Source organism: Cyrtonyx montezumae, unplaced genomic scaffold (genome assembly GCF_038088225.1).
Source record: "Cyrtonyx montezumae isolate F1298 unplaced genomic scaffold, pur_monq_1.0 scaffold_2, whole genome shotgun sequence".
NCBI lineage: Eukaryota > Metazoa > Chordata > Aves > Galliformes > Odontophoridae > Cyrtonyx > Cyrtonyx montezumae.
This window is the reverse complement of record NW_027071936.1, coordinates 25,307,329-25,324,649: the sequence shown is the minus strand read 5'-3', so window position 1 is coordinate 25,324,649 and position 17,321 is coordinate 25,307,329. Positions and strand designations below refer to the sequence as shown.

Sequence of the window (17,321 nt, the reverse complement as noted above, 5' to 3'; positions counted from 1 at the left end):
ATACTGCCTCTAAGTATTGTTTTTAACAGATTTGAACACCAAATGACTATTCTGTCTCTGTTAATGCCTGGAGAGAGAATTGTTAACGATGATTCTGTAAGAGTCTTTCAAGTAGGGTTTACATTTTCTTTAACATTTTTTTAATTTTAAGGCAATATCAGAAGCCATATCAACTTCTGAGACTACGAAGGTAAATGATAGTTGTTTTAGTAAGGATATTAAAAGCCATATAAAAGAGAGCAGCTTTAGCTAGAAGGTATGCTTCATAAAAGTGGCTTTAAAAATGTCTGAAACGTTCAGTTGTGACACAGTGAGCTCCTTTTTCAAACTGCTCTGTAAAACATGATCATGTTAAAGCACTTCACGTGAAGAGTGATCAAATCCCAGTAGGGGTTGTGGTAAAGAACTGACTCTGCTGCAAAAAGTGGTGGTGAATAAATGAGGAGTAGTATTTTACTGCTGATTTGCTTGTTTCAGAAGAGAAACCATGAGTAACAAGGAACCTTAGCTTTCTTTTGATGGAAAAATGCCTCTAAAAAGGTTATTTCTCCTACTTTCTAGTGGCTTTGGGATTTTAATAAATGGAATTGAATACTTGGAGTATTAAACCAGACCAAGAACCTAAACTGTAAGTTATTTCCAACACCTAATCAGCTGCTCTAAAGGCTAATGGGAGCTGTTGCTCCCATTTGAAATGGTCTTACTTGGAGCCTCATACTGAGGGATTTGGGGAAACAAGCATAAAAACACATAAAATGTTTCCGAATTAATCCTCTACAAATAATAAATCCTTACAGCAGGTAGCTAACCTGCTGGCCAAGAGCAATCCTTGCAACCCTCTCACTCACCAGACACGTGGCTCTGCATGTAGCTTGTAGAAAGCTGTGTCCAGAAGGGGCTGGCAGTAAGCTTGCAGCCAGGTTTGCTGCTGTGGTCTCTGCGTTCTGGAAAGGTGCTGCAGTGTGAGTTGGCTCTATGTAGGCAGTTCTCGCTTCATCCTGTGACTGAAAGCTTCATTCATCGCTTTCACAGGCCTGGCACGGGGTGCAGGTTGCAATGAAAACAAAGCACATGAAGGCTTCGTTTTGGTTTGAAGATAAATTATCTGACTTCTTAAAGATGTGTGGTATAAGGAGACATTAGGATGATGCAGGAGGCCTTTGAGAAGCACAACCTGTGGTTTTAATTAAGAGGCCTCATTTTCAGTACATAGTCTACTTTTGCAACTGAGCTTTGCTTCAGTGAGGTTTCTTACTTAGACTAATCTGACACCACCAGTTCTGTTTATCTGCAGAAATGCAGTGGTGCCACAAGAGCTGTTTGCCTTCTGTACAGGGTATTCTTCCCTTCTGCATTCCCTTTGCACACACAAATAAAAGTCAGCTGGTTCTTGCTCAGGAAGAGCTGGGGTGCTGCTGTTGGTGATAGTTCAGCACTTCCGTGGTTGGGCTGCAGACATTCCCAGAAAGTGTTGTTATTGCTACAAACTCCTGATGCATGCTTGCAGTAAGGAAGGGTTTTAAGGCACGTCCTGCCCCTCACACCCTTGCTCTGTAGCTCCCAGTAAAGCACTCTGCCTGAACTTCTGTGGGTGACAAGTGCTTCTGTATCCATCTCCCTTTGCGTGCAGGATGCAATGTGGAAAATGCCCCAGTAAGTGATGCTAATTGCCACGTAATGCCTGAAGTGTTACTTCACAGCTGCAAGAGGGCTGTGAGCCCCCCAGGGGCCAGCAAGCACTGGACCCATCGTACCCACCATCTGCTCTCTGTGGATCGCATCCCAGATGATCCCATGGACCACTGGATTCACGTCCCAGTCGCAGGGCCGGGGGACTGCTGCAACAGCCGTGGGATGGATGCAGGAGTTACTGCCACTCACTCCGCAAAGGGCAGACGCGTGCCATATACCCTAAAATGGGAAGCATCCTGGTGACCGTGCTGCCAAGAGGAGTGCCGCTGATGCTTCCGCTCCGGCAGAGCCGTGGGTGTGTTTACGAACGGCAGCGCTGATGCGATCTGGCTGGTCTCGTTCTGACGGAGGGTGACTTCATATCGGGAAAACTGGGAGCGGGAGGCAGTGGGGCGGTGCTGGGGCTGCCCGCCCTCCAGAGGTGGTGCTGAGGCAGTGGCGCGGCCCTGAGGAGGAGGAAGGTGAGGAGGAAAGATGCTGCTGCTGCTGCTGCTGCTGCTGCTGCTGGCTGTGCCGCCGAGGCAGACAGCAGAGCTGCAGCTGGGGCTGCGGGAACACATCGGGGCGGTAAGCCCGGCCTTCCTCTCTCTCACGCTGGACGCCAGCCTGGCCCGTGACCCACGCTTTGTTGCCCTGCTCAGGTGAGCCGTGCAGCCGCCCCGCTCCCTGGGAGAACGGCGTGCCAGGAGATGGAGCGCGATGCTGGCCGGGGGTGATGCTGCTGGCTGGGACGGAAGCGGGCTGAGCCTTTTGTGTGGCTTTGTGAACGCTTGGCGGGGCTCTGGGTGCTGTGAGCCGCAGTAAATGCCAGGGAGGTTCTGTTGTGCAAGAAGGTGAACCAGTAGCTGTTAAATCTAAGCCTTTTTCTGCCCTGTGAGCAAATCCCAGGGCAGTTCAGGGCTGCCAGGCGATAGGCTCCTGGCCTGTTCCTTCAGCTCTATTTCTTTGTTCTCTTCCCCTTTGGATTCAACTTTTTTGTTTTTAAAAAGCCATTTAACTTCTTTCCTTTTCACCCACCTGATCCCAAGTTCTAACCCTGCCCCATTGCTCCAAAGCTGAAAGGCAGTACCAGCTTTATCTGAAGGCAGACAGCTCTGTGTCCATGCCGACACCAGGAAGTGCTTGGTGGCCTCATATCTGCTGGGTGTCTCCACAGGCTGAGATAGGGCTGCTGCCATCCCAGATAGCACTGGAACTGCACGTCCTGCATAACATCTGCTTTACTCTGAACACTTATTCCATGTGCACTCAGGTTTTGCTACAAAATCCATCCGTTTGGCAGTTGTCCATGGAAACAGGAAGAAATGGTGCACAGCCAGCTTGAAGCCCACACTTTGCTGGGATGGGTGGCTCAGGTCCTCTGCTGCAAGGTGCCCCTCTGAATGCTGCTGATGCTTCACCTCTGTGCGGGAGATGATCCTGACATTTAATTTACCTTCCACAGACACCCAAAGCTGCACACTCTGGCCAGTGGGCTCTCCCCGGGCTTCCTGAGGTTTGGTGGCACCAGTACTGATTTCCTGATCTTCAATCCCAACAAAGATTCAACTTGGGAAGAGAAAGTCCTGTCAGAACTTCAGGACAAGGGAGGTAAGAGGAATGTGTCCCTGTGCTGCACAGAAATGGACAGCTGGTGCACAGGTACCTCTCTCATTTCCTTGTGATGGGTATAGCCCTTTTCATGTTGCCTCAATATGGTGATGACAGCTTGGTTTCTCCCATCCTTCTTGTGCCCTACAGACACGTGCGGAGCGAGGCCCAGCTTCACTGTGGTTCCAGAGCTGCTGCTCACCCAGTGGCCTCTCCAGGAGAAACTGCTCCTCGCTGAACATTCCTGGAAAAAGCACAAAAACACCACCATTACAAGTAAGTTTTTGATAGGTATTCCCAGTAGGGCTTACAACCAAAGGGCCGCAGCCATCCATCCCATGGTGCCCAGCTCCACGCTGAGGCCTCAGGAGGAAGCTCTGGTTCCTCTGCTCCCTGCAGGGAACACGCTGGACATCCTCCACACATTCGCCAGCTGCTCAGGTTTCCGCCTGGTGTTCGGGCTGAACGCACTGCTGCGCAGGGCTGGCCTGCGCTGGGACAGCTCCAACGCCAGGCAGCTACTGGGCTACTGCGCACAGCGCGGCTACAACATCTCCTGGGAGCTGGGCAATGGTAAGCACTCACACTTTGGTTGGGGATGAGCACTTTGCACAGAGCGGTGCTGATGGGCATCTCCTCCACAGAGCCCAACAGCTTCAAGAAGAAGTCAGGCATCTACATTGATGGTTTCCAGTTGGGACGGGATTTCATCCACCTGCGGCAGCTCCTGAGCCAGCACCCCCTGTACCGACACGCTGAGCTGTATGGCCCCGACGTGGGGCAGCCTCGCAAGCACACCCAGCACCTGCTCAGAAGGTAGGCAGGGTGCCCAGGGCCCATGTGACATTGCTGGGAGGATGGCAAAGATGTGCTCCAGGGACCAGGTGGGCAGGGACAAAAGGCGGGTGCTGCAGCACATCACCAGTACCTGCTATAACTCTTGTTTTGACTGCAGCTTCCTGAAAGCCGGAGGGAAGGCAATTGACTCTGTCACCTGGCACCAGTGAGTACCCTCAGCTGCTATGGCTGCTCTGCTTATTGGCTTGTATTTCTGTTATGACACATCAATTCACATGTGCTAGTGGAAAGAAGGAGGTAAAACCCTTCTGTTGGCAAGTCCTGGATGCCTCTGTATAGTGCTTTGCTCTAAACATCAGAGTATTTGAGGAAGACCCTAAATCTGGGCCAGGAGTTGCAGCACAGACATAGCAGCAGGGAATGCAGTGCATGCAAGGTCATTCTGACTGCTAAATATGTTTTACCAATAAAAAGAGAAGTAATGTGCAGAGAAGTGAGAGTACAGCAGCTTGGCTTCTCAAAATTGCACGCAGAGCTGCACCTATCTCTCCCTCTCGCATGGAGAGCTTTGCGACCTTTTGGTGTATGCTGCACTTCGGTGGGGACCAAGAGCAACCTTGGTCCACCTGCAGGACCTCTCCACCTACACGTGTGGGGATTGCACCCAGTCCTCCAGTCACAAAAAGACTGCTGACTGGGAAAGCACATGGCACGTCATGAGGCAAACCAGATGGACGCAGAGCGGTTGCAAGGACAAGCAGTGGCACTGTCCCTTAGAACAAATGCACAGCAGATTTCCAGCTGGTGCAGGGATACTTTGACTGACCTTGTACGAGAGCTGTTGTTTTTTCTTCCATTTCCAGCTACTATGTGAATGGCCGAAGTGCAACGACGGAGGATTTCCTGAGCCCTGACGTGCTGGACTCCTTTGCCACAGCTATACACGATGTCCTGGAGGTGCCTCCTCCTCTTCAACCCTTCCCACTTGGCTTTGTACAGAGACTGCTCTGCTGTGCAACAATTAAGCATCCTCAAAGCTCAGCAGCTGCTGACAGTGCAAAAAACCTTAACTTTAGCAAAAGTAATAACGAGTGCAAAGGGCATAAGTGGTTGCAGTAACTTCAATGGACGAAACTTGACCTGTCTCCTATTTCCCTTCTCTCTCCACACAGATTGTGGAAGCAACAGTGCCTGGCAAGAAGGTATGGCTGGGTGAGACCAGCTCAGCATATGGCGGGGGGGCCCCCCAGCTCTCCAACACCTATGTGGCTGGCTTCATGTGAGTGACAGTGGGAGCATGGGAGTTGCTCTCATGCTGAGCCCCAGTGTGAACTGTGGCTGGTTCCTGACAGGTGGCTGGACAAGCTGGGGCTGGCAGCTCGGCATGGCATTGACGTGGTGATGAGGCAGGTCTTCTTTGGTGCTGGCAGCTATCACCTGGTGGATGCCAGCTTTGAGCCCTTGCCGGTGCGTACATGACCTGTTGGGAAACACCGTGTCACTAGGCTGACAAAAACACAGGGCATTTCTCCCTGATGCAAGTCTGGCATGGGGTTTTCCTGCATGGAGGGCAGTGTGACCCTATGGGTTCCCTGCGAGCCCCACGGTGCCCTGCTGAAGGGGCATAACATCAGTGACATGAAAAGCTATGGGGACAAATGTAGAGTTGCTTTAAAAAAAAAAAAGCTAGATGGTGATTAATCCCACCCTCCCCAGGACTACTGGCTGTCACTGCTGTACAAGAGACTGGTGGGCACCCGGGTACTGGAGGCCAGTGTGGAGCAAGCAGATGCACGGCGCCTGCGGGTTTACCTGCACTGCACCAACCCTCGGCAGTAAGCAGCAACTGTCCACACGGTGGCAACACCACAGCCATGATGCCACTTCAGGGCGGTGGCAAAGAGGAAGTGTGTGGGTGCCTGTTGTTTCTACTGAACTTATTGTCTCTCTCATGCAGCCCCAAATACCGGGAAGGGGATGTGACACTGTTTGCCTTGAACCTCTACAACGTGACCCAGCGCCTGCAACTGCCAAAGCAGTTGTGGAGTAAGAACGTGGATCAGTACCTGTTGCTGCCTCGTGGCAAGGACAGCATCCTGTCCAGGTGAGCCCACACCTCTTCCTCTTGGAACGAGAACTGAGCAGCGCATAGGCAGCCTCAGAAACACTCAGAAACATTGCTCATTTTGGGGCTGTCTGTTGTGCTGCTCTGGGTGCCCTTGCTCACACCCAGAGCCAGTGCTGATGCCGGCAAGCACGCCTGCATCATCCCATGGTGCCTTGGCAGGGAGGTGCAGCTGAACGGCCGCCTGCTGCGGATGGTGGATGATGAGACACTCCCCACACTGCATGAGATGGCCCTTGCCCCTGGCAGCACGCTCGGCCTGCCAGCTTTCTCCTACGGGTTCTACGTGATCAGGAATGCTAAGGCTATTGCTTGCATTTGAGCACGCAGGGTAACAGGGCTTGTCACACAGTGCCACTTGTTTTTGCCAGGTAGGAAGATTGCAGTCACAAGCTGGAGAAAGACAGGTCACCAGAAAGGCTTCAGCATCCTGAAAGCAACCCTTGAGGGGCATGCATCCCTCCTGCTAGGGAAACAGCCCATTTGGGCAGAAATTTGTCTCATGGCAGCTTTTCTCACCTGTGTGAGTTCTCACCAGTGCAGCTGGTTCTCTTGGAAGCACATAACTCACACCACCACCAGTGCCTTACAATGTTCAGAACACAGCAGGGGGAAAACTAGCACACACTGTACTTCCTTTCTTTGAGCTTTAAAAAGATGCCACCAGCTCAGTGGGGATTCAAGGCAGAGGAGAGGCTTGTGGTTCACATGAAGGCTTTACAGCACAAAGCAAGTGCACGTCCTTCGGAACTGTGATCAAAAGGGCACAATAAAATTTGTATTTAAATGCAGAGTGTGGAAGGAGTGTTTGCCCATGCAGCGTCTGCACCTTGTGTGAAGGCTTAGAACACCAGGAAGTGATATGTATCCAAAATGCAAATAAGAAAGGCCACATTTGTTCACGCTGTCCTAGTTCAAATAGAGAAATATACAGGGCTTAATACAAGTGGAAAAATCTCACATTGTCAGTATAAATCTGTTGTGTATTATTGCTACCACTGTTTAAGCTAAAATTTAGACATAAAAGCTGAAGGTTGCCTGGTAGCTTCTCTTAAAACCTTTCTAACACATGTTTCAATGCATGTGCCTTTGATGTTGGACTTATAAAGTGATTATTAGCTTTTGGCAATTTTCCTAGAAATCCTGCCCAGCTGGGGGGTGGTTATTACCTGAGGGCAGCCACGCTGCCATCAGTGTGCTGGACACTCAGATCTACACATTTATACTTCTATCTCTGACCAGAACTTGCATTCCTACATTTGTTTTCACTTCTGATACAGGAGATGGCATTGCTAACTCTTGATTTACTGTAAATCAGTTTATGTAAGGTGGAGTAACATATGGAGCACATGACAATAGGGAAAGGGGAATCTTCTGAGAATGGGAAACAATTTGGCAATTATGAGAGGAAGACAGCAGTAGGGCCTTGATGACCTTCAATGATTTCTTTAATGTCTGAAATCTTTGATTCCCTAGATATCGTTTGTGAAGGGCCAGAGTACTTTACAAGGAATAGAAATCCAGTGATTACGAAACTCTTCTAGCTTGTTTTCCTAATGTAGGGTGAATACCCCAAATGAATAGTACCCAATCAATATAACAAAGATAGCATATTTTTGGACAGAATATCCAGATGGTACAAAGATACCCGATAAATTAGAAAGGGCTTACCTCTCACCAAAGGTCAAAGCTTGCTTAGAACTCCACGCAGAAGGAATCTCCAGCAAGAGATCCTTCCCCGGTGGTGGTCAGCCCTTAAATGGGGTCTGGGAGAGGTGGAGTCAGACTCCATCCCTTCCAGTCACAGAGGTGAACTGCCTTCACCTGTGCTCCTGCAGCTGACTAAGTGCTCGCCTCAGGTGATCAATCAGTTGTTCAGGCCATGATTCAACAGTTCCCATAAACCTAAGCTTCCTAAAAGAGGCCTGCAGATGTTCTGGGGTTTGTTCATTGCTTAATTCAGAAGATGTGATCAGAAACACTGACATCATAACAGCAACTGGAATAAAACTTAACAAGACATTGTCTGACAGGATAGATCAGGATGCAGGACAGTTTTCACCAGCATAGGTGAACAGCAGTGAAGGTTTCCTAGAACTGAATTAAGCCTGTGGTGATTGGTCTCATCACGAAACATAACTGAAGTGGAAAAAAACAATTTTTTAAGGGTTTTACTCTGCCTGAGCCAGGAGTATCTTTTATGGTTCTTTGCATGTTTTACTGTTGATTTACTTCTGTGGAGTGCCATTTATCAGAACAGTGAATGTAAACACGTGAAAGTCACTTTGTTATCACACTGGTTTTCTACTTCCTCCTGGCAGTCAGCAATTTAGGGAACTAAACCTGTTTCTCTTGGTTATTTGTCCGTGCAACTGTTCCCTGTTCACACTGACGGAAGCATGACAGGAAAACTGTTTTCTAAGAACTCCTAATGGTAGCTCAGGAAAGCTTTTATTGCCAACATCATACCTCAACAGGTCAACTTTTACAGCTCCGTCCAAAGCTCACATCCCCAGTTTATGCTTTGTTTGCAGTAAGGGGACAGAGAACTTCTGCAATGAGGCTGCAGATCCGGAGGCCCTTTGCAAAACTGAGTGTTTACTGCTTATGGTCTGGAAAATGAGACACACTGTGTGAGTACATATGTCTTTGCACACAGGAAATCGCCTGCATTAAACACCTTGGGCAAATTCTGTAGCCAAAAACAGCTGCCAGGCCTGCAGCGAGACACTGCAGTATGGCAGTCAGACACCAGATGCGTTACTGCGCTGAATGAGCTGTTAAGTTACTTGGATGGGAACCTACTGCTCAGAGCCAGTGTCTATCAAGCGAGTCCCCGCACACCCAAGAGCTGCCGGCCGTCTCCTATTGCTGCCCGGCGTCCTACCTGTCGCTGCAGGTAGCTAACAGGCACGAATTGCTGCTCACAGCCTACAAACTCCCTCAGGTCGCTCCCCCCGCTGCCGCCCCGCGGCGGGCGGACGGCACCGCGCATGCGCTGTGGCGCACCGCATCGCCCCGCCGGAAGCGCTTCCGGCAGCGGCAAGATGGCGGCGCTGCTGGCGCGGCTCAGGTGGGCCTCCTGCCGCTTCCGCGCCGCACGCCCGGTCCTGGCCGCCGCCCCGCCGCTCCGCCGCCCGGCCGCCACACCGGAGCCCCCGCGGCCTCTCAGCTTCTCGGCGGCCGAGCTGGTGCGCGCCGCGCCGAGTCCGCTGCGGCCCTACTTACATCTGATGCGCCTGCACCAGCCCGCCGGTAGGTGCGCGAGGCGGGGCTCTCGCCACGCGGTAACCATGGCGACGGGGCGGCCAATGAAGGGCGGGGGCGCCATCCCCGTGGCAATGCGGCATCCTAAAGACGCGGTAGCCACGGCGACACGCGGAGCATCCCCGTTGCGCGGTTGCCACGGCGCTGAGCGCGGTGCCCGATGGAGGCGTGAGCCTGCTCGGTGATGCTCTCTGTCTCCCCTTGCCCATCCCGATCTCATTCTGCCCGCAGGGACGTGGCTGCTGTACCTGCCTTGCACCTGGAGCATAGGGCTTGCTGCCGAGCCGGGCTGCCTGCCTGACTGGCACATGCTGTCACTGTTCGGCGTTGGGGCGGTCCTTATGCGTGGGGCTGGCTGCACCATCAACGATCTGTGGGACCGCAACTATGACAAGCAGGTGGAGATGTTCCTCCTCCGTGTCTTTGTCCAGCATGCATGCAATTCATTTGTCTGTGCTCCCTCCTAGAGTAGTGGACGTTATTTTTTTATAATGCTACTGCGTAGGACTGCAGCAATCTACTGCGAGGGCGGTGAGGTACTGGCATAGGGTGCCCAGAGAGGCTGTGGATGCCCCATCCCTGCCGGCACTCGAGACCAGGTTGGCTGGGGCCCTGGGCAGCCTGAGCTTGTGGAAAACAACCAGCCCACTGCAGGAGTTTGTGTTAGGGGGGCTTTAAGATCCCTTCCAACCCAACCATTCAATGATCCCATGATTGTATGATTCTATCCTTTATTGATATATATATATATGTGTGTGTGTGTGTGTGTGTATAATTATTTGATTATTGTTAATTTCCTCTAGAAAAATGGCTGCTGAGAGAACCTTGCCCAAGCATGAACTAACCCTCTCTTTTATGTTGTGTTTCTTCCTCCCTTTTGTTCACCAGCAGGAAATTAACAAAAGGTAGTGTCAGGTGCCAGGTGCTGACATGTACATGCATGGTGGAGGGGGGAGGATCCTGTTGAAACCACACTATTTGCTTATTTTCTTCTCTGATCCTAGGTTTTCCCTCTGAATATTGGCCACTGCAAGGTGGCCGCTGTGCTTTATGGAGTTTTCCTTCCAGCACTGTTCTATGTGTCCACTGGGGAAATAATGACTCTAAAGGTTTTGGGGAATCTTTGGATGGTTTAAGGTTCAGAGATTATTAACAGCTGCGTGTGTGCCAAGCAGATTTCCCAGGGTGTGCTATCAGTATGCTGGACTTCACACTGTAATTCATACATTTGTGTGTGAATCTGATGTGGTTGAATGTAAAGGCTCAGACATTTCCATAGCAGCACTTTCTTACATACCACAAAAGGCAGCCTTCAGAACAAGCGTGCTGCAGGCTGAGTCAGTAGCAGGATGTTGGTTTGTGCTGCTGGTCATGTTTTGGGGTTTGGTTTTTGATATTAGTGTGCTTTTTTATAGATGTGTGTTTTGGTTTTGTGTTTTTCTTTAAGTGGAACACGCCATGTCTTCGTTTTGATGTCCAGTAGTGTTGGTCACAGCAGTGTTAAGCGTACACTTTTAACTGCAAAAACAGTATTTGAAGTTGTAGCAGAAGTTGTTTAGGAGTAGAGGGAAAACCAACTAAGGAGTACGTTTAAATTCACATTATTAAGGCACGTGCAGAACACTTGATACCTATTTTGTATTCTTTACAAAGCTGGCTTTCAAACTTCCCCGAATCAACATTAGACCTGTTGCCTATCAATGTAAAACTTGTTTTCCCTTTTGTTTTTGTGTATTTGTTTGGATGATTGTCATATTTGGCAAGTAACTCATTGTACATTTCAGTTTAAAGGGTTTTCTAACATTTGTTTCTTCCATCCGTTTGCCTGGCATGGTTTTTCTACTCCTGAGAGAGGAACTAAATTCAACTCGACCACTATTATGGTTAAAATAATTTTCCTGTTAAATACTTTGTGTAACATGGCATGGCTTTAACTTTCAAGATACATTCAGAATATGTTGAGTTTAATATTAACATTATTCTTTCCACGTTTAGGTTGCAAGGACAGCAGGAAGACCCCTGGCAGCTGGAGAAATCTCCACTTTTCAGTCCTTCATTTTCCTTGGTGGACAGCTCAGCCTGGCTCTCTGTGTGCTTCTGTGTCTAAATTACTACAGGTGGCAAACAACATATCTTCTGTTGCTTAGAATTTCCTTTTTAGTCTTTGTTAAGGACAAAGATTTCAAACAGCGCGTGTGTTGGGGTCGGAAGGGTTGTAGTCATGGAAGTAGTTCAGTACTTGTAGTCCAATAGTTCAGCACATGTGAATGTGAACTATACAGTGTCCTGTGATCTGTAGACCAGCAAACAGTAAGGTCACTTACTACTTTTTCCAGTATCATCCTGGGAGCAGCCTCCTTGTCTCTTGTGGTCACCTACCCTCTGATGAAGAGAATAACGTATTGGCCACAGTTAGTTTTGGGTGAGTTGGAAATGTTTTCAGTTCCATCCTGCTAATCTATTAATAATTCCACAAATTAGTTAGTAATTGAGCTTCTGCAATCTGGTTTTATGGAACTGTATATTAAAATACAATTACCTTGCAGACAACATTCTGCTGTGCCAAAAGCTTCTTAAACAATGTATAAGCCATACAGGAGTTGTGTTCTGTCTCATTTTTTCCTTCACAAACAGTCCTGTCCTTTGTAGTGTTGAGAGAGAGAATGAATGTTTGTTTGTCACTTGAGAAGCAGCTCGACTTTAAGAGTTATTTTGAAACCTTTCTTAAAAATACATTTGTTCAATCTTCAGCCTGTACATCAAGTCCTATACCAAAGGTGATGACACTGTTTCAGAGTGTGCCACTAACACATCCCTGTGTACCTGGACCTTTTCAGTCCAGCTGCCCTCAGCTTTATCAGCCAGAATTGCCTTTTTCAGCCCGGAAGTGCCATGCTTGGCTGCTGTGAACTCTTCTGTAGTCAGTTTTACAGTGTATTGATGTCAGTGCAGTTGAATAATTTTGCGCAAATGCTTCCTTAGGGTAAGAAAATCAAATTTAAATGGGGGAAAAATGTGTAGCTGTACGTACTTGTATCTCCATGGCATATAATTTCAAATTACGTTTATTTATTAACCTGACTGAAACTATGTGCTAGAAAATAGAGATGCCAGTATTGCACAAAAAGCTGCAGGCACACCATACACTTGCACAAATGATTCTGAGTTGTATATATGTAACTCAGACTGCTCCTGCCACCTTTTTAACTTTTTTTTCATTCGTCTGTCTTTGTTTTTAGGACTTACGTTTAACTGGGGAGCCCTCCTTGGCTGGTCTGCCATCCAAGGGTCCTGCGAGTGGTCTGTGTGCCTGCCCCTGTACTTTGCTGGAGTCATGTGGACCTTGGTCTACGACACCATTTATGCTCACCAGGTAGCACAGCAGTGATAAACTTTACAGCTCTGTGTGTGTCTGCTTAATATACAGCCTTGGTTTCAAATAGTTATACTAATCTGCTGCAGTTCTTCACCCTCAGATGACCACCGAAGGAAGCCCAGCCCTTGGACCTTATATTGATTTTTGTAAATGTTTGACGTGCAGATAAAAAGCTGGAAGTGTAACGTTATTTACATGCTCCCACATCTGCACTATTTAAATAAATATGCAGCTGGTATTAGCTCTTGGCTGCTATTGCAACCTACCTTTTAATTGGGATTTTAATTTGGGCACCTACAAATACACTTGAGTAGTGCTCCTGCTAACAACTGTTGGAGGCTTTAGGAAGGCTCCCTGTTTTACTTTCCTCGTGAAGTGGCCGTTGGATTGTAGATCTGTTAATTGTGCCTTTCATTCTAGGATAAGAGGGACGACATCATTATTGGCGTAAAGTCCACAGCACTGAAATTCAAGGAAGATACGAAGCAGTGGCTTAGTGGTTTCAGCACAGCAATGGTCTCGGGTTTATGCGTGGCAGGAATGAACTGTGACCAGACTTTCCCCTATTACTCAGCTGTGGCTGCCGTAGGCGCTCACCTAGCACACCAGGTTTGAGGGATTCGTTTCTACCTTCTGCACATCAGTGTTCTTGATATGGTAGCAAAGTGCTTTTCAACCTCAGACAATTCGCCAAGTCCATAAACATGCATCTTTCAAATATCCATGTAAAAACAATTTAAGTTTTTCAACAAAAAGCTTGCTTCTCTTAAGTAACTTTTGTAGACATCTCCAGCGGTCCATGGTCTGTAGAGCACTGGTTTTCAATCTGTTTCTAATCGTGTCTGCCTCACCTTAAGCTGTGATGTCCAGGGAAGGATTTTCTTCCTGCTTCTGATAGCAGCTGCAGCTGGATCCACCTCAGTATCATGTATGATTTTGTGTTGGTGTTCTGATGCAAATCTAGCCATGTCTGGTGCACAACATGAAACTGCTGTTGATGCTTGTTACGATAATTCAGATAATTTAAAAGATGAAATGGTCTGCCATATCAAATAGATTTTTTTGATCTGGTTACTTGTTTTTAGGGGCTATAGCTATATAGTAGCTACATGAAAATGAGTGTTGTGTGTTCTGTCTCCCAGAAATGGTTAATTTTACGTCTGAGTAATTATTCTGTACCATGCACTGAAGCTTCAGTCTAGCACCTAACAGTAGAACTAAAGTTTATGTGGCTTTTTCACTATCTTCTGTAGCAAATGTTAATATAACTTGTCCGTTAATGTTACTATAACTTGTTGGTACCTGACAGTTCTAATTGACTATTGTTTTTGTAGCAGAAAACAATCAAGTTCAGTCTCGTGCTTATGGAGGGTTACAAATTTGAATGCATTAAAAAAAAAAAAAGGAAATTAGCCTTGCCCATAAAGGAAGGAGATCGGATCTTGTTAAATGACTTTGCTTTCTGGTCTTGTTGTGACAAGTTAGTCCCTAGGAAAAGTAATTGCTGGCCTTCACTGGTGAGTGATAGTGACAGCAGTAATACTGTGAGAGAGGTGAAGAATGGAATGAATATGAAACTTGCTGTTTTAAGGCCCATTACACTTCAGTGGATCTTCAGCAGGGAGGCTCACGCAGCTCATAGGTACTAAGCATAGCCATGGGTTATAAAACTCTTGCTATACTACGGTTTGTTACCTGTCAGCAATTGCTTCTTTTTGGGTAGTGCAGGGCTGAGTTGCAGGGTTTGAGATTTTGGGACGTGTCTCTATGGGATGCTTTCACTTTGGTTGTTTTAGGTGTACTCTCATCATTCTTCCTGAAAGGCTTCTGTATCGAGTTTCATTTCTAGCTCTTGTTTTTCAGTAACTTTGATTTTGCAGTACTATGTGGGGTTTTTTCATCTCAAGCTGTGAACAGCTGCCACACTGGGCAAATCTTGCTGCAAGCAGGTGTCCTAGTTCCTCTTTGCAAGGGGGACATAGGTAAACAGTGAGGAGCAGCTGAGCTTTAGCCAGTTGTAGTGTCCGGTGTGGCTGGGCAGGACAGCAGCTCCACTGCTTTCCCTCCCCTGCCTTGTTTCTATCAAAGCACAGGGTGCGAGCAGAGATCTGAAAGGTGCAGGAACGTACTTCAGTTTTCTTCTTTAAGTTCCAGTTGAAGAATTAGCTGCCTTCCTGCTGAAGGAAATCTCCAAAGACTTCTTTACCGGCTCAGAGATTTTCACAGATTTTATTATCAAACTTCATGCATGACTACCTAGACTGCTTATATTGTGATGCATTGAGAGGGTCCAGGAGTCAGGTCCGTGGGTAATCTTTTGCTCTTTTGCTGCCTGTTGAGTAAATCTGTCAAGTAAATGTAGATGCTAGTCATGCAAACCATCCTCTGGAAGCACAGAGCATTTCTGCTTCTTCCGGGGCTCGGAGTAGGTTTAGAACCTGAGAGGTTTTGAATTTATGGACCTTCATTTGTCTGTGTTGTGTCAAGTCTTTGTATGTTGATATAATACTAACGGTGGGATGTTTATACTGTACTTCTGCAGATTTACACATTGGATATAGATAAGCCTGAAGACTGTTGGAAGAAATTTGCTTCGAATCGTACTGTAGGAGTTCTGCTCTTCATAGGGATCGTGCTTGGAAATCTCTGGAAAATGAAAAACTCTGAAACTGTAGAAGAGCCTTTAGAAGACAGGTAGTGGAAATTACTATAGATATTGATGTTTTAATCTGACTAAAATTAGTATCTTTAAGACAGGGAGCACTTTTGACATGATTATTTCTGGTTTATGCTATTTATTAAAAATAAAACAAACAAAAACAACAGAACACAACATGAAACTGTCTTACAATGAAAGTTGTGATTACTCTTGAACAACTTCAGCCTCCCTAGTAGTGAGGCTGCTCTGTTGGTCCTACAAGGGAACTCCTGATCTGCTCTTCAGACTACAAGCAGTAGTCTGAAGTTTGTACAGAAGACCGATGTCTCTCTATGGCTGGATGTGGGAAAATGCAAAGTTATTTCAATATGTAAATAAAATCTGTCTGTACGTGTTTGGTGTTACGGTTTATTTCCAAAGAATTTGCATCTTCAGTTGGAGCTTGTTGTGTGAAGTAATAAGATTTTTAATGTGAGATATCTGCGTGCAGTCAGCGCTCTGTGAGCTCCAGAGCACGGAGACGTCAACAAAAAGTATTTTAGAGTACCGTTCGTTCACAGCACTACATACAGGCCTAGGCCCCCAGCACAAGAAAGATAGAGAGTTATTGGAGCAGGTTCAGAAGAGGGCTATGAAGATGCGTAGAGTTCTGGAGCACCTCTCCTATGAAGAAAGGTTGAAGGAGTGGGGCTTGTTAAGCTTTCAGAAGGCTCTGGGGAGACTTCTTTGTGGACTTCTCCCAGTACTTGATGAGAGGCATTTTTGCACAGACTGAGAGCAACAGGAGAAGGGGGAATGGTTTTAAATTAAAGGAGGAAAAAAATCAGGTTATATGTTAGGTGTAAATTCTTTTCCCAGAGGGGAGTAAGGCCCTGGTAGTGCTGCCCAGAGAGGTAGTAGATGTCCCATTCCTGGAAGCACTCAAGGTCAGATTGGATGGGGCCCTGGGCAGCTTAAGCTAGCAGGGGGCAACCAGCCCACAGCAGGGAGTTGGGGCTGGGTGGGCTTTACAGTCCCTTCCAACCCAACCATTCTGGGATTCTATGATTCTGATTCTGTGATTTGAATGTGGACTACCAACCTAACAACTAGCAGCTGATGCCAGCCAAGTGTGCATGAGTGGTGGTTGGCTCTAAGCTACCAACTTGTCTTAGAAAGCGAATCTCATTTCCTCCTTTTAATTCCTCTTGCTTACCTTCTGCTTTCTTCTACTCTTATGGAAAGAATTTGCTTGCAGGAAGAGGTCTATGAAAAATAAGAATAGGAACAGCAGGCTAAAACTACAGGGCTCCAGGCAGTCACCAGGTTTCCACCCCCTTATGGTCTGGTTATACAGTTAGCACACTGTTGCGCTTTTCTTTGTCTCCTGCTGTCTGCATTGAGACTTGCTGTGGAGAGAGTGACAGGCACACCTGTTTCAAGAACCTGAAACGCCAGAGCTGACCTCCGTTCACCTGCTGGCAGGTGGTGCACATGCAGTTGTCTACCCTGGTGACTTAGTTTCATCTGGGAAGGATGCTTCTTCAAAGCTACTGGTATGATGCTGTAAGGTGAATACCCCAAAAGAATAGCACCCACATAAAATAATGAAAGTGGACAGTATATTTGTGTAGAGCTTATCCAGATAGTATAAAGACAACTAGTATATAAGGAAAGGCTCACCTGTCACTGATGGTTGAGATTTGCCTAGAACTCCACAGGGGAAGGATCTCTTGTTGAAGATCCTTCCCCACTGGTGGTCAGCCATTAAATGGGGTCTGGGAGAGGTGGAGCCAGACTCTACCCCTTCTGCTCGCAGAGATGAATTGCTTTCA

General features: G+C 47.4%; 2 protein-coding genes across 2 annotated transcripts; both read left to right on the top strand.

The window, feature by feature from the left end:
- Positions 1 to 2,151: 2,151 nt before the first annotated feature.
- HPSE (heparanase) lies at positions 2,152 to 6,996 on the top strand. The gene is made up of 12 exons (XM_065736670.1): positions 2,152 to 2,333; positions 3,137 to 3,282; positions 3,433 to 3,558; positions 3,682 to 3,855; positions 3,927 to 4,098; positions 4,238 to 4,285; positions 4,944 to 5,037; positions 5,253 to 5,359; positions 5,433 to 5,547; positions 5,797 to 5,915; positions 6,038 to 6,184; positions 6,368 to 6,996. The coding sequence occupies exons 1-12, from the start codon at positions 2,167 to 2,169 to the stop codon at positions 6,525 to 6,527; spliced, it is 1,575 nt and encodes a 524-aa protein (XP_065592742.1). The 5' UTR covers positions 2,152 to 2,166; the 3' UTR covers positions 6,528 to 6,996.
- A 2,202-nt stretch (positions 6,997 to 9,198) lies between these two features.
- COQ2 (coenzyme Q2, polyprenyltransferase) lies at positions 9,199 to 15,581 on the top strand. Its single transcript, XM_065736639.1, has 7 exons — positions 9,199 to 9,460; positions 9,704 to 9,870; positions 11,468 to 11,589; positions 11,809 to 11,894; positions 12,712 to 12,845; positions 13,269 to 13,457; positions 15,391 to 15,581. Exons 1-7 carry the CDS (start codon positions 9,199 to 9,201, stop codon positions 15,544 to 15,546), a joined length of 1,116 nt encoding a protein of 371 aa, XP_065592711.1. The 3' UTR covers positions 15,547 to 15,581.
- The last annotated feature ends 1,740 nt before the right edge of the window (positions 15,582 to 17,321 follow it).

Bases quoted from the DNA above. Each gene is read 5' to 3' on its own strand.
- HPSE (XM_065736670.1), top strand. From the start codon at position 2,167: ATGCTGCTGCTGCTGCTGCTGCTGCTGCTGCTGGCTGTGCCGCCGAGG. The intron at 2,334-3,136 runs GTGAGCCGTGCA...TACCTTCCACAG, and splicing joins CGCTTTGTTGCCCTGCTCAG to ACACCCAAAGCTGCACACTC. The intron at 6,185-6,367 runs GTGAGCCCACAC...GTGCCTTGGCAG, and splicing joins AAGGACAGCATCCTGTCCAG to GGAGGTGCAGCTGAACGGCC.
- COQ2 (XM_065736639.1), top strand. From the start codon at position 9,199: ATGCGCTGTGGCGCACCGCATCGCCCCGCCGGAAGCGCTTCCGGCAGC. The intron at 9,871-11,467 runs GTGGAGATGTTC...TTCCACGTTTAG, and splicing joins ACCGCAACTATGACAAGCAG to GTTGCAAGGACAGCAGGAAG. The intron at 12,846-13,268 runs GTAGCACAGCAG...CTTTCATTCTAG, and splicing joins ACACCATTTATGCTCACCAG to GATAAGAGGGACGACATCAT.